Source organism: Haliotis rufescens, unplaced genomic scaffold (genome assembly GCF_023055435.1).
Source record: "Haliotis rufescens isolate VD_foot unplaced genomic scaffold, xgHalRufe1.0.p SCAF_25, whole genome shotgun sequence".
Lineage (NCBI taxonomy): Eukaryota > Metazoa > Mollusca > Gastropoda > Lepetellida > Haliotidae > Haliotis > Haliotis rufescens.
In genome coordinates, this window is record NW_025963946.1 from 1,434,940 (window position 1) to 1,458,962 (window position 24,023).

Below are 24,023 nucleotides of genomic sequence, written 5' to 3' on the forward strand. Positions count from 1 at the left end.
AGACATGATTATTCCCGACATATAGCTAGAATATTGCTGAGTGCGGCGTTAAACAACGAAACAACCAACCAGACTCTCCATGGTGCCTCTCTAAACCCATTTTGTTCCCAGTATAGCTTATGTGTTAGGCATTCTATAGTATTTGGTTATAATTGGACACGGAATCTGTTTTATGTTTAGCGTGTATTTCTTGCCACTCTTCACATGCCTGCCGTTTGGTGAAACACGCGCAGGCGACCTCGATTTACCATTTAGTCGCCTATTACCACAATCATAGATTGCTAGAGGTCAATTCTAACCTTGAAATGCCTAAACTAAGGCGTGTGTGTTGTGAGACGAAAGTAAATACCAAGATATCTGAATCAACAGGTCTTTATTTCCGACGCCTATACAAGGGCTGTTGATGAAGTAGCTCACGTGGGCAATGTTCACTCAGTCCCTGGCATCACCTATGGCAGAAATATTTATCATCAGTCATCATCCTTCTATCATATGTCAAATGTGCAAAACACGTCTTATTCGGAAGAATTCTATACACTTCCAAGATAAAAAGCATACGGCGCATTTTAGGGACTTCCCAAATGGTATTCTGTGTATGGGGAGTGGGGATGTTGTAGGAGTAGTCCTTTGATTTTATCGAATCATTACATTGTCCACCAAAAATTGTGAGAATAATAATTATGCTTCAGACTGTTGAAAGAAAAGAAATTGTCTGCCACAAAATATAAAAAAATAGACCCATAGTTTTAATTTTAAAGACATCTGCTTTTGCCGCTGAAGCTAAAACAATATCTGGTCTCCAAACAAAACCCACTCATTCACACAATCATAATTGTCTTGTCCAGTTGTACACGCGTAGTTTATCACATAGGTATTCATGAACATGACTAGGTAATTCTCAGTCTGTTTTAGGCTTCTCCTTGTTGTGACTTTTTAACAAACTAAGCTCTATTTTCCCACTTCAATATGAATTGGTTATTGATGACGTACACATGTTGCAAGATTGTTTGCATTGATGTTTCATTGTGCCCAGCTTGTCACAGAATCCCATCTGAGCGATCTTCTTGCAGTTCGAGATCGTGTCCTTACAGGAGGGTTTGTTAGGCGCACCTGCACGACACCAAGGCAATAGTTCAGGGGTGTTGTAAAGGACAGTGGCCAAACCTGATCGGTTTCGATCAAAAAAATAATACACACATTGTGCTATTTTAGCAAATTCCTACATCGTTGTACGTAGTCGTTGAAATTAGAACACTTCGCATTGTTCTCAAGAAATAGTTTACAAATTCACGAAAGCGAAAATTACAGATATGCACCCTGCTGAGCTGTTTTAGTAAACTTTTTACAGCAGTTTGAAAAAACCGTCGGAAGTGGGCAAAATTACTTTCCGGGAAATCATCTAAATTATCCTTCTTGTTTACAAGTTGTTATTCAACGATGACCCATTTTGAAAGTGTAAACATAAATATATTCAATATATTGCAAACGAACTTTTGACGAACTTGGACTTAGCTACATCTGGTTTTAACAAAGTTTTAAAAACTCCTACTTATCTAAAACATTTAGTCCATGAAAAAATTAATGACATTAGCCTACAGTGTTGGAAAGTGCAAGAGTTTAGTCTTCAAAAGGCACAGTGTGTAGGATCATAAACCATGATTGCCTAAATTTCAAATATTTTTAAAACGTACTGCAGGAAAACGTTTGGCGAGTCTTACTTCAGTTTAGGGCCTGAAACTATAATCTACCTATTGAAACTGGGAGAGGGAGAAAAATATCTTTATCCGAAAGGAAATGCCCACTTTGTAAATTATCTGACATAGGTGATGAATTCCATTATTTGTTTATTTGTTCATCTGTGGAAAAAAAAATATTTTTTTTTTTACACAGATGCTACTACACCAAACCCAACATGCATAAAAGGAATTTTCTTTTCAATAATTCACGATAAGGAACATTAAGAAAATTGTCCAAATTCTGTAAAATCATCATGTCATTGTTTAAACCTATCAAGTAACTCTCCCGCTTATTGAATTGGGCATATATTGATAACCCAGTGAATCTGTATAAATATGCATGCAAGCTCGGCAAATATGTTTTTGTAGCTATTCCATATTTATATTTATATGTATCATGTTGTTGAAATAATGTTGTACTTCTGACGCCGGTGATAGCGGCCTGAGTGTGAATAAACGTTCACTTCAGTCCCGACGAAGCCCAAGCTATTAATCACAGAAACATGTAAGACTGCCACATTAGGCGACATTCATCGAAAATGCACCAAATGCTCACATGCCTAATTAATGAGAGAGAACGTTGCACGATCTTGTCCGCATGCTGGGTCGAGACATTGTTATTTTCAAGTTTGATACCTAATGCAATGTCTCAGCGTGATTAACGTAATTAACTATAAGATTCAAATACACCAGAAGACTAAGCAGGTGCTAAATGCCATTGCTTACATGGACTGCTAATTGGCCCGAGGCTATTCAGTGAGGAAACATATATATGCAACTACCTTTCCGTCCCTTCTTGTCAGTACCTGGAACAGACGAGAGGGAAAGATAACGTCGGAGTATTTGGAAAAGGAACACACTGACATACACGAAAATGTGGACCAACGTGACATACTGATAAACACGTACATGTGGAACACACTGATAAACACGTACATGTGGAACACTATGATAAACACGTACAGATGGAACACTATGATAAACACGTACATGTGGAACACACTGATAAACACGTACATGTGGAACACTATGATAAACACGTACATGTGGAACACTATGATAAACACGTACATGTGGAACACTATGATAAACACGTACAGATGGAACACTATGATAAACACGTACATGTGGAACACACTGATAAACACGTACATGTGGAACACTATGATAAACACGTACATGTGGAACACTATGATAAACACGTACAGATGGAACACTATGATAAACACGTACAGATGGAACACACTGATAAACACGTACATGTGGAACACTATGATAAACACGTACATGTGGAACACACTGATAAACACGTACAGATGGAACACTATGATAAACACGTACATGTGGAACACTATGATAAACACGTACATGTGGAACACTATGATAAACACGTACATGTGGAACACTATGATAAACACGTACATGTGGAACACTATGATAAACACGTACAGATGGAACACTATGATAAACACGTACATGTGGAACACACTGATAAACACGTACATGTGGAACACTATGATAAACACGTACATGTGGAACACACTGATAAACACGTACAGATGGAACACTATGATAAACACGTACAAGTGGAACACACTGATAAACACGTACAGATGGAACACTATGATAAACACGTACATGTGGAACACACTGATAAACACGTACATGTGGAACACTATGATAAACACGTACATGTGGAACACACTGATAAACACGTACAGATGGAACACTATGATAAACACGTACAGATGGAACACACTGATAAACACGTACATGTGGAACACTATGATAAACACGTACATGTGGAACACACTGATAAACACGTACAGATGGAACACTATGATAAACACGTACATGTGGAACACTATGATAAACACGTACATGTGGAACACTATGATAAACACGTACATGTGGAACACACTGATAAACACGTACATGTGGAACACTATGATAAACACGTACATGTGGAACACACTGATAAACACGTACAGATGGAACACTATGATAAACACGTACAAGTGGAACACACTGATAAACACGTACATGTGGAACACTATGATAAACACGTACATGTGGAACACACTGATAAACACGTACATGTGGAACACTATGATAAACACGTACATGTGGAACACACTGATAAACACGTACAGATGGAACACTATGATAAACACGTACAGATGGAACACTATGATAAACACGTACATGTGGAACACTATGATAAACACGTACATGTGGAACACTATGATAAACACGTACAGATGGAACACTATGATAAACACGTACATGTGGAACACTATGATAAACACGTACATGTGGAACACACTGATAAACACGTACATGTGGAACACTATGATAAACACGTACATGTGGAACACTATGATAAACACGTACATGTGGAACACACTGATAAACACGTACATGTGGAACACTATGATAAACACGTACATGTGGAACACACTGATAAACACGTACAGATGGAACACTATGATAAACACGTACAAGTGGAACACACTGATAAACACGTACAGATGGAACACTATGATAAACACGTACATGTGGAACACACTGATAAACACGTACAGATGGAACACTATGATAAACACGTACAAGTGGAACACACTGATAAACACGCACAGGTGGAACACTATGATAAACACGTACATGTGGAACAAACCGATAAACACGTACAGATGGAACACTATGATAAACACGTACAAGTGGAACAAACTGATAAACACGTACAAGTGGAACAAACTGATAAACACGTACAAGTGGAACAAACTGATAAACACGTACAAGTGGAACAAACTGATAAACACGTACATGTGGAACACACTGATAAACACGTACAGATGGAACACTATGATAAACACGTACAAGTGGAACAAACTGATAAACACGTACAAGTGGAACAAACTGATAAACACGTACAAGTGGAACAAACTGATAAACAGGTACAAGTGGAACAAACTGATAAACACGTACATGTGGAACACTATGATAAACACGTAAATGTGTAACAAACTGATAAACACGTAAATGTGTAACAAACTGATAAACACGTACAAGTGGAACAAACTGATAAACACGCACAGGTGGAACAAACTGATAAACACGTACAGGTGGAACAAACTGATAAACACGTACATGTGGAACAAACTGATAAACACGTACAGGTGGAACCAACTGATAAACACGTACATGTGGAACAAACTGATAAACACGTACAGGTGGAACACACTGATAAACTCTTTAATGTGGAACAAACTGATAAACACGCACAGGTGGAACAAACTGATAAACACGTACAGGTGGAACAAACTGATAAACACGTACATGTGGAACAAACTGATAAACACGTACAAGTGGAACAAACTGATAAACTCGTAAATGTGTAACAAACTGATAAACACGTACATGTGGAACAAACTGATAAACACGCACAGGTGGAACAAACTGATAAACACGCACAGGTGGAACAAACTCATAAACACGTACAGGTAGAACAAACTGATAAACACGTACATGTAGAACAAACTGATAAACACGCACAGGTGGAACAAACTGATAAACACGCACAGTTGGAACAAACTGATAAACACGTAAATGTGTAACAAACTGATAAACTCGTAAATATGGAAAAAAACTGATAAACACGCACAGGTGGAACAAACTGATAAACACGTACATGTGGAACAAACTGATAAACACGTACAGGTAGAACAAACTAATAAACACGTACAGGTGGAACAAACTGATAAACACGCACATGTGGAACAAACCGATAAACACATACATGTGGAACAAACTGATAAACACGCACAGGTGGAACAAACTGATAAACACGCACAAGTGGAACAAACCCATAAATTCGTACAGGTAAAACAAACTGATAAACACGTACATGTAGAACAAACTGATAAACACGCACAGGTGGAACAAACTGATAAACACGTAAATGTGTAACAAACTGATAAACTCGTAAATATGGAACAAACTGATAAACACGCACAGGTGGAACAAACTGATAAACACGTACATGTGGAACAAACTGATAAACACGCACAGGTGGAACAAACTGATAAACACGCACAAGTGGAACAAACCCATAAACACGTACAGGTAAAACAAACTGATAAACACGTACAGGTAGAACAAACTGATAAACACGCACAGGTGGAACAAATTGATAAACACGCACAGGTGGAACAAACTGATAAACACGTAAATGTGTAACAAACTGATAAACTCGTAAATATAGAACAAACTGATAAACACGCACAGGTGGAACAAACTGATAAACACGCTCAGGTGGAACAAACTGATAAACACGTATATGTGTAACAAACTGATAAACACGTACATGTGGAACAAACTGATAAAAACGTACAGGTGGGGCAACGTGCGATTCACTAACAATTTCCGCAATCTCTCCCGTCACGTTTATTGTGTCGGCCATTCTGACGTCTTGCACTTGATGTAAATGTATTACGACGCGCTGTCATTGCGGCTGACTTACCGAGGTAGTGCTTAACATACCTTTCTCATCTAATGATATTATTATTTTAATACGTTTGTTGTGTCAGATGTTTCTGAAGAGCAAGTTGTGCATACATTCGCACATTTCACCTCTCTATTTGAGGAACTATTTTATTCCGCGATACAGCTGGTTATTGTATGGCTGTCAGTGTAAACATGAAATAAGTCACCCGTACTAAATAAACTTGTGTAAGGCCGACGTCCTTTGAGGTAGAAAAATTGTGATAAAAAATTATGAGAATTGACTTTCACTTCGTGTGAGTTCATTGGAGTATGGGCCTTCACAGAGTGAGGGCCAAACATTGTATGAACGCCGTCGCAATAAATAGACTTAACTATAGAACACAATCGTATACACGTCCATGTGAAACAAAATGATATACACGTTATTTGGAAAGAGGATGACATGAATATGTTAACTTACAGAGTCCGCATGTTTTCTTGCACATGGTGAGGGTGTAGGGCGAGGGGTCACACTCGCCACGTTCCTGTTTCTCCTCGCACAGGGCTCTGTTAACGTCGACACAGTCCTCATTGCCACCTGGACAATCAATGTAATCCAGCAGTGCATCATACCATACTGCATCACAGTGTATCATACCATACTGCATCACAGTGTATCATACCACACTGCATCACAGTGTATCATACCATACTGCATCACAGTGTATCATACCATACTGCATCACAGTGTATCATACCACACTGCATCACAGTGTATCATACCATACTGCATCACAGTGCATCATACCATACTGCATCACAGTGTATCATACCATACTGCATCACAGTGCATCATACCATACTGCATCACAGTGTATCATACCACACTGCATCACAGTGTGTCATACCATACTGCATCACAGTGTATCATACCATACTGCATCACAGTGTATCATACCATACTGCATCACAGTGTATCATACCATACTGCATCACAGTGTATCATACCACACTGCATCACAGTGTATCATACCATACTGCATCACAGTGTATCATACCACACTGCATCACAGTGTGTCATACCATACTGCATCACAGTGTATCATACCATACTGCATCACAGTGCATCATACCATACTGCATCACAGTGTATCATACCACACTGCATCACAGTGTATCATACCATACTGCATCACAGTGTATCATACCATACTGCATCACAGTGTATCATACCACACTGCATCACAGTGTATCATACCATACTGCATCACAGTGTATCATACCACACTGCATCACAGTGTATCATACCACACCGCCCCACAGCGTATCATACCATACTGCATCACAGTGCATCGTGCCATACTGCATCACAGTGCATCATATCATACTGCATCACAGTGCATAATACCATACTGCATCACAGTGTATCATACCATACTGCATCACAGTGTATCATACCATACTGCATCACAGTGTACCCAACCACACCGCATCACAGTGTATCATACCATACTGCATCACAGTGTATCATACCATACTGCATCACAGTGTACCCAACCACACTGCATCACAGTGTATAATACCACACTGCATCACAGTGTATCATACCACACTGCATCACAGTGTATCATACCACACCGCCCCACAGCGTATCATACCATACTGCATCACAGTGCATCGTGCCATACTGCATCACAGTGTATCATATCATACTGCATCACAGTGCATCATACCATACTGCATCACAGTGTATCATACCATACTGCATCACAGTGTATCATACCATACTGCATCACAGTGTATCATACCACACTCCTTCACAGTGTGTCATACCACACCACATCACAGTATATCATACCACACTGCATCACAGTGTATCATACCATACTGCATCACAGTGTATCATACCATACTGCATCACAGGGTATCATACCATACTGCATCACAGTGTATCATACCACACTGCATCACAGCGTATCATACCATACTGCATCACAGTGCACCGTACAATACTGCATCACAGTGCATCGTACCACACTGCATCACAGTGCATCATACCACACTGCATCACAGTGCATCATACCATACTGCATCACAGTGCATCATACCACACTGCATCACAGTGCATCGTATCTTACTGCATCACAATTGACATGATTGGTGCTGGTTTCATATTTTACATGGCAGTCAGCAGTATTCCAGACATGTCGCGGCGGCTTGTAATAATGTTTTCTTAAGAAGATTTTCTTAGATCATGTTTCATTTATAATAGAAAGTATATCACTATTCGCAGTTATCCCGGGGTGGAACAGATACCCATTAACCTGTCTAGATAGGTCAGTCTGTAGACTGTGGGACACCGTGCCCCGCGGATAGTTGCGTATGTCATTGGTTTGTCTTTCTCAGATTACTGTTTCTTTGCGCCAACTCAGCATAAACATACAGTGACTTGCTCATGCCATACATACTGCGATCTAATACTTACAAAAGTTGCAAGTCTTTTTGCAGATGTTCTTCAAATAACTGTTCCACCTGTCTTGCTCACAGTGGCCTCGGTCGAGATGCGTGGCACAAAGGCGTGCATGCCTGTCGCTACACGCGATGTCGTGAGTAGCTGAAAGATAGGAAGTACCATAAAAGGTTCAGGGTATTTTAAATTACTTAATTCAAACAAAACTTAGGGCATTTTTATCTTAAAACTGAAACGCCATGACATAACTAAAATACCGGTTAGACCGGAGCTGGAGCTGTCACACATGCTTGCCGTACGAATCCAGAAATAAGGGTATTGGGTGTCCACAATGTCTCCTGTTTATGAACAGTAATGGCTGAGTGATCGTATACCGTCGGCAAGTATCGGTTTGACATGAATCAGGAGTGGCACGAGAGTATGAGAGAATTTGATTTATCGGCTTTCTGTACATAATCGAGTCCTGACAAGGAAACCAGTGACTGATAGCATGAGCAGCGATCTACGTCATCGGAGCACGATGTCAGCTACCAGCACTGTACCACCCGATTCTCTTTAGTCGTATATCCCCATGGTGGTGAAATTAGAAGTGCGGGTGCAAGTGCTGGTGTGAGTTTGAGTTCGTGATGCTGATGCGGGTGTTGGTTTGTGATGCGGGTGTTGGTTTGTGATGCGGGTGTTGGTTCGTGATGCGGGTGTTTGTTCGTGATGAGGGTGCGAATGCTTTTTGGGAGTGCGGTGTGGGTGCGTGATGCGGGTGTTGGTTCGTGATGCGTGTGTTGGTTCGTGATGCGGGTGTTTGCTCGTGATGAGGGTGCGGATGCTTTGTGTGAGTGCGGTGTGGGTGCGTGATGCGGGTCTTTGTTCTTGATGCGGGTCTTTGTTCGTGATGCTGGTGTTTGTTCATGATGCGGGTCTTTTTTCGTGATGCGGGTCTTTGTTCGTGATGCGGGTCTTTGTTCGTGATGCGGGTCTTTGTTCGTGATGCGGGTCTTTGTTCGTGATGCGGGTCTTTGTTCGTGATGCGGGTGTTGGTTCGTGATGCGGGTGTTGGTTCGTGATGCGGGTGTTGGTTCGTGATGCGGGTCTTTGTTCGTGATGCTGGTGTTTGTTCGTGATGCGGGTGTTGGTTCGTGATGCGGGTGTTGGTTCGTGATGCGGGTGTTGGTTCGTGATGCGGGTGTTGGTTCGTGATGCGGGTCTTTGTTCGTGATGCTGGTGTTTGTTCATGATGCGGGTGTTTGTTCGTGATGCTGGTGTTTGTTCGTGATGCGGGTCTTTGTTCATGATGCGGGTGTTGGTTCGTGATGCTGGTGTTTGTTCGTGATGCGGGTGTTGGTTCGTGATGCGGGTGTTGGTTCGTGATGCGGGTCTTTGTTCGTGATGCGGGTATTGGTTCGTGATGCGGGTGTGGGTGCGTGATGCGAATGTTGGTTCTTTTGTGAAACTGTGGATATGTACGCAAACAGAAAGATCACTCATAGTTTATGCCCTGAGAACATATGTAACAGTATATTGACATTAGATATTTATAGGTTAATGTTTTTGACGTCATGGTATAATGTTGAATACTACCCTTAAGCAACTGCATAATATGTCTTCAGTTCAGAGCAACTCATCACACACAGTTTGAGCAACTATTACCCTACATCTTGCTTGTGCGGATGCTTTGTGTGAGTGCGGTGTTTGTTCGTGATGCGGGTGTTGGTTCGTGATGCGGGTGTGGGTGCGTGATGCGGGTGTTGGTTCGTGATGCGTGTGTTGGTTCGTGATGCGGGTGTTTGTTCGTGATGAGGGTGCGGATGCTTTGTGTGAGTGCGGTGTGGGTGCGTGATGCGGGTGTTTGTTCGTGATGCGGGTGTTGGTTCGTGATGCGGGTGTGGGTGCGTGATGCGGGTGTTGGTTCGTGATGCGTGTGTTTGTTCGTGATGAGGGTGCGGATGCTTTGTGTGAGTGCGGTGTGGGTGCGTGATGCGGGTGTTTGTTCATGATGCGGGTGTTGGTTCGTGATGCGGGTGTTGGTTCGTGATGCGGGTGTTGGTTCGTGATGCGGGTGTTGGTTCGTGATGCGGGTGTTGGTTCGTGATGCGGGTGTTGGTTCGTGATGCGGGTGTTGGTTCGTGATGCGGGTGTTGGTTCGTGATGCGGGTGTTGGTTCGTGATGCGGGTGTTGGTTCGTGATGCGGGTGTTGGTTCGTGAAACGGGTCTTTGTTCGTGATAAGGATGCGGATGCTTTGTGTGAGTGCGGTGTGGGTGCGTGATGCGAATGTTGGTTCTTTTGTGAAACTGTGGATATGTACGCAAACAGAAAGATCACTCATAGTTTATGCCCTGAGAACATATGTAACAGTATATTGACATTAGATATTTATAGGTTAATGTTTATGACGTCATGGTATACTGTAGAATACTACCCTTAAGCAACTGCATAATATGTCTTCAGTTCAGAGCAACTCATCACACACAGTTTGAGCAACTATTACCCTACATCTTGCTTGTGTTTTGCACTAAATCTGTTCATACACTACCCTATATTTCCACTGAATTGCAGATGGCCCTTCACATGTTACTGAAGAATGAAATGAACACAGGGCCACATTCATTCAACCAACATGTCAGGTCGTCAGTCAACATTTGTTTCAGTAAGCTTTGTTTCTCCGTATAAACGGAAGGTACTGATTCTAATGAACAATAATCATATTACCTGAGCCACTGACTTGGTGGCTGTCCAACACTTTCAGAACCACACAGAAGACAGCCGCGTTGAAACCAGTAACGGTGAGCATGGTCAACAAGCAGTAGTATAGGCGGGACAGGCCCATCAACAATCTAACTCCTACAAACTATTTTTTGACATGTTATAGTAGGTTTTGACACGGGGTTAATAACTACAAAATACTTACCCAGTGTCCGAGTAACGACAAACATTGTATAGTCCGAGCTGTTTTAGCTATGGTGACTGTATAATGTCAGTCTTGCCTTCTATACCTACTGTACGTAGTGACATTATAGTCTTATAGATTATGTATTGTGTAAAGGGGCATTGGCACGGTACAACTATTTGGTACAACTTGTTGTATGAAATAGATTCACTCGGCATTCACACGGCGTCAAGTTGCATGCAACTCAGATCTAGCGAGTTCACTGATCAAAAGCTTTTGATTCACTACTTTGGTGCCGAGTTTTGAAAAATGAACGGTGTGCGAGAATTGCCGTCAGGTGGCACTGCGCCAACCTCTGACTATTGAATTTTCGACCCCATGATGTAAAATTAAAGACTAATTTGAAAAGCAAAAAGTGCTAAATGTTGTCCAAGTTCCTGTTTTGCTAACGAAAAAAACTCTAAAATGTAGCCACGTTTTATCGTAAATACATAAAGTGCAGTGCGACGAAATATTATATTTGACAGCTTTTTGTAAACTGTGAGCGACCAAAATACTACCTAATATCATAACAACATAATGACAGATATATTAGAAATATGTGGTCATATATAACGTGAGACATTCGATACGAAACGTTCTTGTTTTAATAGGCGAAAAAGAATCGTCCGGTATTATGTCAAAACACGGCGTTGAAATGTACACATGCCACTGTACCTCCGAATCCACCTTACACCAAAACCGAAACAGACCATCGCACGCCGCCACCCATGAATCTCAAATGGTCGGCCCCTGTAAACGCCCCACCTGATGCAACCTTTAGACATCAATGTTCTGCAAACAAAACGATAAAATAAACATATCTAACCTGTTTACATAAAATTGCCATAATGAATATTTCACGATTCTCCAAAGAATTACCAATGAAAACATCATTTTTGGATTTGAAGGTAAAAAATATTATCTCTACACGCCATATAATAAGCTGTAAACAGCCATAGACATCTCCAAAGGAAATATGTAAATCCTGCAGAGTGTTACATTCACAAAGCATCTTATAGGAAGAATATGTGTTACACGACACGATGAATGTCAATTTCTATATTCAAACACACAGCAGATTATCAAAAATTCCATAAATTCTATGGCTATTTTTTTTATATCAATAAATCATTTTATGATGTCCAACATCGAATTTGTGATATCAACAAACCATTTTGTGATATCTTAAATCGAATTTATAACTATAAATCAGTTTATGTTATCTAAAGATCGAATTTATGATCTCAATAAATCATTTTATGATATCTAAAATTCGAATTTGTGATATCAAAAATCATATTATGATATCTAAAGTTAAAATTGCTGATATCATTAATCCTTTTATATCTGAAAATCAAATTTGTGATATCAATAAATCATTTTATATCTAAAAATCGAATTTATATCAACAAATCATTATATTATATCTAAAATTCGAATTTATGTTATCAGTAAATAATTGTGTGATATCTAAAAGTCGAATTTTGAGTGTGTGCGTGCGTGTGTGGTGATGAAGGAGTAAGCATATACTCCGAAACGTTGTTTTCCTCATAATAAATAAGTTGAAATCCATATATTCTCTTGCCGTACTTAAATATTGTAAAAAAGATAAATACTATTTAATAACATATCCTATGCCCTTTCATTCATTTGACGTCTCTGTGCTGGAGAACTTCTACCTGGCAAATAGGTGGACAAAAGTAAAAGTATGAAGTGGCTCCAGTTCAAAACATTCATTATATCATTACATCAAACAACTTCCTTTACACAATCGGATTCCAGCTGTCGTTCATTTTGCAATATTGTACCTGAAATAGTTAAACGCATTTTACTATTGAACTATTGTAAATAGAATATGGAATAGACTGGTCAGTTGGATTAGAAATACCGGCGAAGGACTGCTGAATTTACTGATGAAAACATCATTTGTTTTATTTAAAGGTAAAAATTGTTAAATTGTGAGTGAGTGAGTGAGTGAGTGAGTGAGTGAGTGAGTGAGTGAGTGAGTGAGTGAGTGAGTGAGTGAGTGAGTGAGTGAGTGTGTGTGTGTGTGTGTGACAAAGAAACGAACCGAAAACCTTACTGGCAGTGTTTAATGCTTGTTGTTAAAGGACCGTGGTGATAGATACCCGGATGAGTATATGCCTTGCTCTGAAAAAAGGATTGAGCCAAAAATTCATGACCGTTGTTAGTCTGAAGAGGTATCCGGGTCTTGAGTGTAAACGTTGTATTGAATGGTTCCTCTCGCAATTAATGGCAGCTTGAGCTACAGAAACCATGTCCTGTACATTCCAAATTGCCGTCATTTTCACGCAATTCAGTGCAGCAGTGAATATACGTAAAGATCGACGTAAAGTCAAAGGAGCTGTTATTGTGGAAAGGGGAATTAATGATATCACAAATTCAATCTATTGATATTAAAAATGTATCATTTTAGGATATCACAATAAAATTCTTGATATCACAAAATCGATTTATTAGATATCCAAAAAAGAATTATTTGATAAAAAAAATGAATTTGTATGGACACTCGCGTTTATCCTTCAACACCAGTACATGTCAACGTGCTCCGGTGCGGCCATATTCCCACGGTTCTCGTATAAGCTCAATGACCTTCCCTGATAGCGACAATAGAAACATTCTCTCATATCGTGATATTGTTCAATAACAAACAGTCAGGCAGAATGCTTCACGTTGTATAGTTTACAGCAACAAATTGCGCTAATGACTTTTGAGAATGAATTTCAGACACGGGCAATAATTCACTAGAAAGAATACAAGGTAGGCGTGTGCGTCATAGGTCGATATCCACAAATATTTTAATCTTAATCGGTTTAGTGGAATTATTCCTCATTTGATGTTCGGGGGATGTTGGAATAGGAGCGAATATTTAAGTAGCAGTGTCTGGTTACTGCGACGATTCGTTGTAGGCCCTTGAACCATATTGAGGACTTCACATGTTGGTTAAGTTTATATTCAAAATCTGAAAGTGTCACTTGTAACTCAAAAGACAAAGACTGTTTTAGTCCGGTTCCGTGATAGACACAAAACATTATCTACTTTTGGCGGCGGGTTTCACCAAAGTGGTAAATGTCTGTATCACTGCTGTATCGTTTCGGGGTTACATCCACATCAAGCTGACATGCTGTGATATAACTGGAATTCAAAGCAGCGTTAAACCAACTCACTCACTTCATTCAAGGTTATATCAAGAGCCATGGGTACACAAACTAACACAAACTTTCAAGCGTTATTTGCGTCATCCTTCCAACTGCATGCATGCAAGTGTACATCTTGAACCACCAATAACATTTTTGCATGGTTAACGGTTAGTGAGTATGATTTTATGCTGCAACCACATGCCATCCCACCTTCCCTGCGGCGTAAAAAAAAGTGCTAACTCTTTGTTAATAGGTGACAAATTATGAATATTTAACATTTTAGCAGATGGTAAACCATTTGTCTACAATGAGGGCATTTAAGAGATGTATTCTTTGTTATTATAAGCCGCGAGTGTAATCTCTTGGACGAAACATGAAACGAGTTCATGTAACATTCAGAACTACGGCGGATCTTCTAAACTGTGGCAGGTTGTCTTTCGGGTTCGTTTACAAGCTTCCCCTTGGGCACATTTACTAGCTTCCCCTTGGGCACATTTACTAGCTTCCCCTTGGGCACATTTACTAGCTTATCCTTGGGCACATTTACTAGCTTCCCCTTGGGCACATTAACTAGCTTCCCCTTGGGCACATTTACTAGCTTATCCTTGGGCACATTTACTAGCTTCCCCTTGGGCACATTTACTAGCTTCCCCTTGGGCACATTTACTAGCTTATCCTTGGGCACATTTACAAGCTTACCCTTGGGCACATTTACTAGCTTCCCCTTGGGCACATTTACTAGCTTCCCCTTGGGCACATTTACTAGCTTATCCTTGGGCACATTTACTAGCTTCCCCTTGGGCACATTTACTAGCTTCCCCTTGGGCACATTTACTAGCTTATCCTTGGGCACATTTACTAGCTTACCCTTGGGCACATTTACTAGCTTAACCTTGGGCACATTTACTAGCTTAATCTTTGGTACGTTTACCAGTTTGCCCTTGGGCACATTTACTAGGTTAACCTTGGGCACATTTTCTCGCTTAACCTTTGGTACGTTTACCAGTTACCCTTGGGCACATTTACTAGATAAACCTTGGGCACATTTACCAGTTTACCCTTGGGCACATTTACAAGCTTAGCCTTGGGCACATTTACTAGCTTAAACTTGGGTACGTTTACCAGTTTACCCTTGGGCACATTTACAAGCTTAACCTTGGGCACATTTACTAGCTTAACCTTGGGCACAGTTACTAACTTACCCTTGGGCACATTTACAAGCTTAACGTTGGCCACATTTACTAGCTTAACCTTGGGTACGTTCACCAGTTTACCCTTGGGCATATTTACAAGCTTAACCTTGGGCACATTTACTAGCTTAACCTTGGATACATTTACTAACTTACCCTTGGGCATATTTACTAGCTTAAACTTGGGCACATTTACTAGCTTAACCTTTGGTACGTTTACCAGTTTACCCTTGGGCACATTTACCAGTTTACCCTTGGGCACATTTACCAGCTTACCCTTGGGCACATTTGCTAGCCTAACCTTTGGTACGTTTACTAGCTTAACCTTGGGTACATTTAATAGCTTAGCCGTTGATACATTTAATAGCTTACCATTGGAAGCATTTACTAGTTTAGCTTTAGGCACATTTATCAGCTTACTCGTGGGCATATATACTAGCTTAGCTCTGGGCACATTTATCAGCTTACCCTTGGGCACATTATACCACATATATGAGAGCCTGCCAAATATCAATCCATGTGCAACGATAGATTAGAATTTGGCATGTTGCTTAATATTAATACAGAGATTATGATCAGGAGTAAATATATTATTCACGTGCGAGTTTCCATACAACCCATAGTTTGAAAAATATGCATCATATGCTGTCTATGGCCTAGTCCATTGCAGTTTTCCGAAATGTTCGAAAAATGAGGGCAGTTCTTTTTAGATTTTACTGAACTGAGGCTGATTACAACTTATCATAGTATATACTTGTACAACTATCAAAACGATTTTACTTTTGCCTTGAAGATGCTAATAGTATTTGTTCCAATGCACGTACAGGTATTTCCCATTAGTCACCGACACCCCTCTTGCATCGTGGACTCTCCATATTGATATTAATATTTTCATATAAACAATTACCCCCTATTGAAGTATCGACAGTAAGAACTCGTTCTTTTTCTTATCGTCACCTGCAAATCGTAAGATGGTCGCACAGGGACGTTCCTGGGCTTTGGTCTGTCTGGCAGTGGTCTTCGTGGGAGCAGCTCTTGCCCTTCAGGACGGGAAGAAATGGACAGGTACGCCCAGTAGATTACTAGCTAAAACTAATCATTTGATTTTGGGTTCTTTAGACTGAACATGTGGTGGTGATTACTTTACAATACGTAATCATTAGTTTTGAAAATGTATGGATGGTGTTGGTGGGGTTGGGGTTGTACGAAGAGTGGCTGAAACGTTGTGAGCAGGACTATGATGGACTGTATTGATGGAGTTGGTCGCTAATTACTTTTCCACATAACCCCACGCACTTCTGCCAACGATGCTGGGTTGCCTGGATCCCACTGTCGTAGAAGGCTGTCCTGGAAGTGTAAAAAACCTTGCACAGCAGAACAGTTGGGTCTACTTGAAAACGCCGTAACTTCTGACGAGCGCTTCAGATTGGAACCCAGCGTGCTAAAACCTTTGTAACGCCCAGTTCATTCCTCGGAATGTACTCTCTTCTTTCGTGATAGATTCTTCCTGTATTGGCTATTTGACGTGTGGTAGTTCACCGATCATCAATAATAACATCATTTATTTTATCAACACTTTCCTCAGTGGCGGAAGTGGAAGGTCTTTCTGATCTTGGATCATCTTCGATGCTCCATCGTCTCCTCTTGAACTCGCCGCCAACCACTTAACAGCAGCAACTAAAGAAAGGAACATTATACCCTAAACTGACACCATGTCTGCACTGATGGCTGTTGGAGTCAGCCCTCTCCTAGATACCAACTTTTTACTTTGATATGCTGCAGGCCTCAATATTAGGTTCAAATGCAGCCTGTTAGCATGCAACGTATCGTACTTTAAACATGCAAACTGTTAAAGGTGTACACTACATCCTTTGTAGTTATGTTGTTATCTTTTCAGCAACCACTTGTCCATGTTTGAAGGGAAAAAAGGGCAGCTTAATGCATAAATAGTGCAGTAAATGCATGTAACTCAAACTCACAATCTTTTATATGTAGGATGATAGCCTCAATACAATAAGGTACAACTAACATCAGTCTCCGTCTTGTTAAGATTGCTTCCATTCCTATTGTTTGTTCAGCCGTGATGATCCATTGCAAGGATGTGGGGAATAGATGCGAGCTCCTGGCCAAGCTGGGCTACTGCCGATTGATCCCAGGACATATGTCGAAGCTCTGCATGAAGTCATGCAACCTGTGTAAGTGTTTAGGATGCATACATATGAAGATATACTTTATGTTGTTTGAGATTGGGGGGTGTTATTTAGCATTTAATACTCGAAAACCTCCTTTCGACCCAAATCCTAAAATGTTTAATTTCCGCGCATCGATTACTTACTAGATGAGAACATTTGTCCAGATTGTAAATACAACACGGTGTCATTTTGTCTGCAGCACTTTCTTTCTACATGTACCCCGACAGATGATGTAATGTTTTGAGCTGTCTGGTTAGTAGAATGCAGGGTACATACAAGTTATTGTCAATTATGCAATCAAACTAAAAATACTATTGAATAGATACTCATGACGCATTGCCATCCCGCTCTTCACTATGTGTTCTCAAACCAATCAGTTTGCCACACCATTAATAGTGTTACCATCGTGGACAATCTATTAGTGTCACCACCGTGGACAATCTTTTAGTGTTACCATCGTGGACAATCTGTTAGTGTTTCCATCGTGGACAATCTGTTTGTGTTATGATCGTGGACAGTCTGTTTGTGTTACCATCGTGGACAGTCTGTTAGTGTTACCATCGTGGCCAACCTGTTAGTGTTACCATCGTGGCCAACCTGTTAGTGTTACCATCGTGGACAGTCTGTTTGTGTTACCATCGTGGACAGTCTGTTTGTGTTACCATCGTGGCCAACCTGTTAGTGTTACCATCGTGGACAGTCTGTTAGTGTTACCATCATGGACAATCTGTTAGTGTTACCATCGTGGACAATCTGTTAGTGTTACAATTTTGGACAATCTGTTAGTGTTACCATCGTGGACAATCTGTTAGTGTTACCACTGTGGACAATCTGTTAGTGTTACAATTTTGGACAATCTGTTAGTGTTACCATCGTGGACAATCTGTTAGTGTTGCCATCGTGGACAATATGTTAGTGTTACCATCGTGGACAATATGTTAGTGTTACCACCGTGGACAATCTGTTAGTGTTACCACCGTGGACAACCTGTTAGTGTTACCATCGTGGACAATCTGTTAGTGTTACCATCGTGGACAATCTGTTAGTGTTACCATCGTGGACAATCTGTTAGTGTTACCACCGTGGACAATCTGTTAGTGTTACAATCTTGGACAATCTGTTAGTGTTACCATCGTGGACAATCTGTTAGTGTTACCATCGTGGACAATCTGTTAGTGTTACCATCGTGGACAATCTTAGACGTCACATTCAACTTTCACAATGCATGTACAATAACTGCTATCCAAAAAGATGTTAGTAGAGAGTTCCTTTTATCAAATGTCCTGCAAGGATTTTAAACAATGAGCAGTAATTAAATGGCCAGCAATAGTAATGAAACAAAAGGATTCTGATAAAGTTCACTTTATTTTGTCCTCACTTCTTTTAGTGTATCCAGAACTACTGGACGTCCATTTTTGACATAATGAAGTAAAGATTGGATAAAATCACTAGCTGTTTTAATAGAGAAAAGAATCCATATTTTTCCAGCATCGATTTGAAAACTAACGATTTTAAACAAAACCGATCAGGAATACTTTGTAAAGAATCTTAATCTTGATCAAAACCACTTCCATAATCAAAAGAAATGTAAACTAAAAGCACGATTTCTGCAATAGCATAAGGATATATTTATGATCCATCATCATTAGTATTGAAAGCAGGCTTCGCGAAGATTCATTAGAACGTCCACAGGTGGTTAATCACATTTGACACGTCTACTCTATACTTCATTACATTACATACGGCTTGCGGTGCAGGATAAATAAAAGACGTTTAAAGTAAAATGAATTGTAAGTTGTCGCTATTCAGAATATGAGTTTTAAGTTGACACATATGAATATGTTTGTTGCCAGGCGGAAAGCAGCAGTCATACGACGGCTGGAATGTCCACATGAAATACAGCGGTAGGTTTGCAAGGATCCTTCAGTTTCTTCATTTTAATTGCTGACACCAACTGAATAAAAAGATTTGTTTGTTTGTTGTTTAAAGCCGCACTCAGCAATATTCCAGCTGTATGACGGCGGTCTGTAAATAATCGAGTCTAGACCAGACAATCCAGTGATTGATATTATGAGCATCCATCCACGCAATTGGGATCGATGATATGCATCAACCAAGTCAGCGAGCCTGACCATCCGGTCCCGTTAGTCGCCTCTTACGACAAGCATAGTCGCCTTTTATGGCAAGCATGGGTTGCTGAAGACCTATTCTTCCCCGGATCTTCACGGGTCTGAATTAAAAAAAAAAAAAAACGGATGCTGTGCTAATGTATTGTTTCTATTTTATCAGCATAGTTTATAGTTTTTCAGACATAAATAACATTGTCAGGGTTAACTTCCGTGGAGAAACAAAATCATGAGTCGTGTACGACCTTTTGTAATCAGAATAGTGAGCCGGGTTTAACGCCGCTTTTAACAGTATTCGAGCTAAATTCACGTCGTATCAACATAATGTTGGGGGTAAGCCCGAAGTATTGCAGGTCGTTTAATACCTTGGTGAAACCCACGAGCCGGGTAATGGTGCGAACAAAGCTAGAAACAAATCGGAGCGAACCGGGACGCAACTTTGCGGCGCCTTGGGCTGGGCCACCCTTGCACCGAGTCAGTATAGTGCATATTCAGTTTCCCCGTGGGGTATCCAGGTTAGAATTGAACCCCACCAACCCACAGTGTCACACGAAGCAACACAAAGGATCTGGCGATCAAGCTCGGTGACTTGGCTGATTGTGCCATCATATTACTGCGGACTAGATGCATGACACATGTCGTGTGAAGTCACGTCGCTTTGGAAAGAGCAAGCGATTGACGCATTCACAGTTGAGAGCGCTGTATAAAGCAATGACAAATGTTGACTTTTCTTAAAAGTATTATTTGTAAATGATTACTATGATCGTCCAGTAACATTTTCAACGTTGTTTTTCAGATAATGCAGAGTAATGTTAGAGTCCAACGTCGCCGTCTTTCACACTTGGTCCTCAAAAACGCTGTTGAAGAAGCATCTCATCATATGAAAATAGTTTTTTCAGTAATCCTTACATAGTTTCATGTCATGTATTTATGAAAGGACACTTTTATTTCGTGGTCTATGTTGAACACCTGTTACAATGAAACCGTCCTCTGGTACATGGTAATAAACGCTGTCAGTGTGCTAAAGGAGTTGTTTGTTTTATTCGCCACTAAGTGTGTGTAGAATGACAGGTAGATCAATCTTAACAGAGGAGTCGGGGGACCTCTCCTCTTCATGTGATTGGTTACAATTTCACAAAAAGTCAACATTTTTCCAAATAATTCTTTTTGAAGTGCTGTGTCACACCCATGACACCTGCAAGGAGGGTCTGGTAATCTCGTATCAAAACTGACATATTCGCCCCAAGTTTCTGAAGCTCGTGAAGGTACTTGTCAGAACATACTGTGATTAACATTCATTTACAAAATCAGACCAGACAAAATCTGGCACTTTTAGTGGACAACCATGAGTCAATCCGTCTGGTTGAAATAGCATTCCTTGAATTTTTTCGAATCATTTGCATGTTCCTCGAATTGTTTCATCTAAGTTATGGTTCTGTTTGGCTATAGTTTTGATTATAAAAATGATAATCAGTTCAAATCAGAACGATCTTTTTTCATCTGAAAGCTCGGTTTTAAACATGGACTCAATGTTACATTTAAAAGTATTCTAAAACTTTCCAAGCTGGATTGGTTTGATTCACGGCACATTGACAATTTGGAAAACCCTCCAAGTGCAGGAAAGCTAGATATGAGATGAGTTACTATAGTTAACGACCCGTGAAGATCCGGGGTAGAATAGGTCTTCAGCAACCCATGAAGGCGAATATGCTTGTTGTAAGAGGCGACTAACGGGATCGGGTGGTCAGGCTCGCTGACTTGGTTGATGCATGTCATCGATCCCAATTGCGTGGATCGATGCTCATGATATTAATCACTGGATTGTCTGGTCCAGACTCGATTATTTACAGACCGCCGTCATGTAGCTGGAATATTGCTGAGTGCGGCGTTAAACAACAAACAAACAAACAAATACTACAGTTAACAATAATAGGGTTACTTCACGGTTACCTGTAAATAACTGTCTGGACAAGAAAAATATGTGGCTGATAACATAAGCACCGAGCCACCGTTGCGGATAGATATATTTTTCCTGTATAAATACTGACAGTAAATATAGTTCTCTTGCGGGGACGCGATGACCCAGTTGTCTCAGTGGTGCCAGCATTCGCTGATTAATTTCGCCCTGATTATGACCATTGGTTTGCCAGCACCGTATGGATTCAAGTGGTGAACCTACATGCACATGTTTTATAGAGCCACAATGTTCAAAACAGCCTTACCTACAATGACATGAGCGACAATACAACATTGTACAGTACACCTGTTGCAAGCTATATGAACAGAAGAGAAGACAGGCCCTTTCTACGTACGTTACTATCGAAAGATATAATGTACTCTCACATGCATTCATCTCTCACCAAATTAAAGGACACAACATTTTTGGTCAGATAGTTTAGTGGAGAACACAAACGATAAGGAGCCCTCTCTTAATAGATTAACAATACACACATTTAATCATCCAATTATTCAAAAAGACATACTCAAGGAAGTTAAAGACAAAAGTAGAAGAATATTCTGGAAAACAGCAAAGTCTGTTCCATCAGCGGGCAAAGGTATGGCTTCGGGTTTCAGATATTCCGAAGGAATCCTTCTGGTGAACTATACCCAGCCAAGTCCAGTCATGGTCAATATTTTGCTATTCTACTCAGACAACTTCGAGCAAGGCTACACGATGTGGAAAATTCACAAAAATCGGGGGGGTTACAACAGATTTGGCGCCGCAAGACTTCCCCCTCTTCCGAAGTTTGAAGAAAATAACTATCTGACAAGCAAATGATACAAACGTCATCTCAGTTGTATACCGCCTTGAGGAAACCTACCCTATTGGAATCCAGGCACACCAGCATCGTCGGCAGAAGTGTGTTGACCTCGGAGGTGGTTAAAACGTCCACCAACGCAGTTCATCATGGTTCTGCTTACAAGTTTTCACTCGCCCATTGTAAGACAGAATACACCCAAGGGTCAGTGTCAGAACGGTATTATGGCATCAGGCATTAAGAACCACGACATATTTGCCTCACCGTCGTTTCCTTTTTAAAAGATATCAAGAACAAGGCCCGACTGTATAGGTTAACATATTAGTTTTACTTCGGTGTACAATTATTTTTGCCTTTATCTTTTTATGATTTAGTTTTCGACGGTTGTCATTTTTGTCGTCACAGAGTCCCACTTTATACCATGGTATGAGGCAACGTGTCATTCAATATAAAACCGGGTCTTGGTCTGAAGTCAAACCGGAGACAAGATATTTAAAACCGAGGCCTCATAAACCCTAAAAAGACTGACAACGGACATAAATCTTGCATATGCAATGGAGGTATTTTAAGAAGAGCAGTAGATTACATGTTACCAATATGGACTTCAGAAGAAAGGAATATGTATGTAAATGTGTGTTCAGGGAAACGTGAACAATAAGATGTCACAGGCTACTCATGAATAGAGAAAAGTGAACACAAATGTAATGTTTTGTTTTAATCATGTGGTGTGACTGTTCTGTTCTATATGACATTTGCAAATACTTTAAAGGTGATACATTTACAAACCACATAGCCACACAGTGAAAGTCGAACACGAAACTAAATGACAAGGTATCAATCAAGGAAACTTAATTCAACTGTCATTTTATTTTGTGTAATCTCTAGCAGATAGATAGAAGGCTCAGGCGTTAATATATCCTGGCCCCGATGGAATAAGCTTCCCCAGTGACAATACATCATTGCATCTGTCGCCATAAAT

General features: G+C 40.4%; 1 protein-coding gene across 3 annotated transcripts; it reads right to left on the reverse strand.

The window, feature by feature from the left end:
• Positions 1-356: 356 nt before the first annotated feature.
• LOC124141375 (nematocyst expressed protein 8-like) lies at positions 357-11,532 on the reverse strand. 3 transcript variants are annotated; one of them, XM_046509378.2, is made up of 6 exons: positions 11,397-11,530; positions 8,707-8,835; positions 6,703-6,819; positions 2,519-2,542; positions 991-1,110; positions 357-449 (listed from the first exon to the last, which is right to left on the reverse strand). In XM_046509378.2, the coding sequence occupies exons 1-6, from the start codon at positions 11,512-11,514 to the stop codon at positions 433-435; spliced, it is 525 nt and encodes a 174-aa protein (XP_046365334.2). In that variant the 5' UTR covers positions 11,515-11,530; the 3' UTR covers positions 357-432. The 3 variants fall into 3 exon arrangements, with proteins under 3 accessions (XP_046365334.2, XP_046365335.2, XP_048258299.1); XM_046509379.2 differs by lacking the exon at positions 2,519-2,542 and having other exon boundaries at positions 11,397-11,532; XM_048402342.1 differs by lacking the exon at positions 991-1,110 and having other exon boundaries at positions 11,397-11,531.
• Between the last annotated feature and the right edge of the window lie 12,491 nt (positions 11,533-24,023).

Coding starts and splice junctions, on each gene's coding strand:
- LOC124141375 (XM_046509378.2), bottom strand. CDS start 11,514: ATGGGCCTGTCCCGCCTATACTACTGCTTGTTGACCATGCTCACCGTT. Junction 8,836..11,396: donor CCACCAAGTCAGTGGCTCAG/GTAATATGATTA, acceptor CCTATCTTTCAG/CTACTCACGACATCGCGTGT. Junction 2,543..6,702: donor CAAGAAAACATGCGGACTCT/GTAAGTTAACAT, acceptor CGTCTGTTCCAG/GTACTGACAAGAAGGGACGG.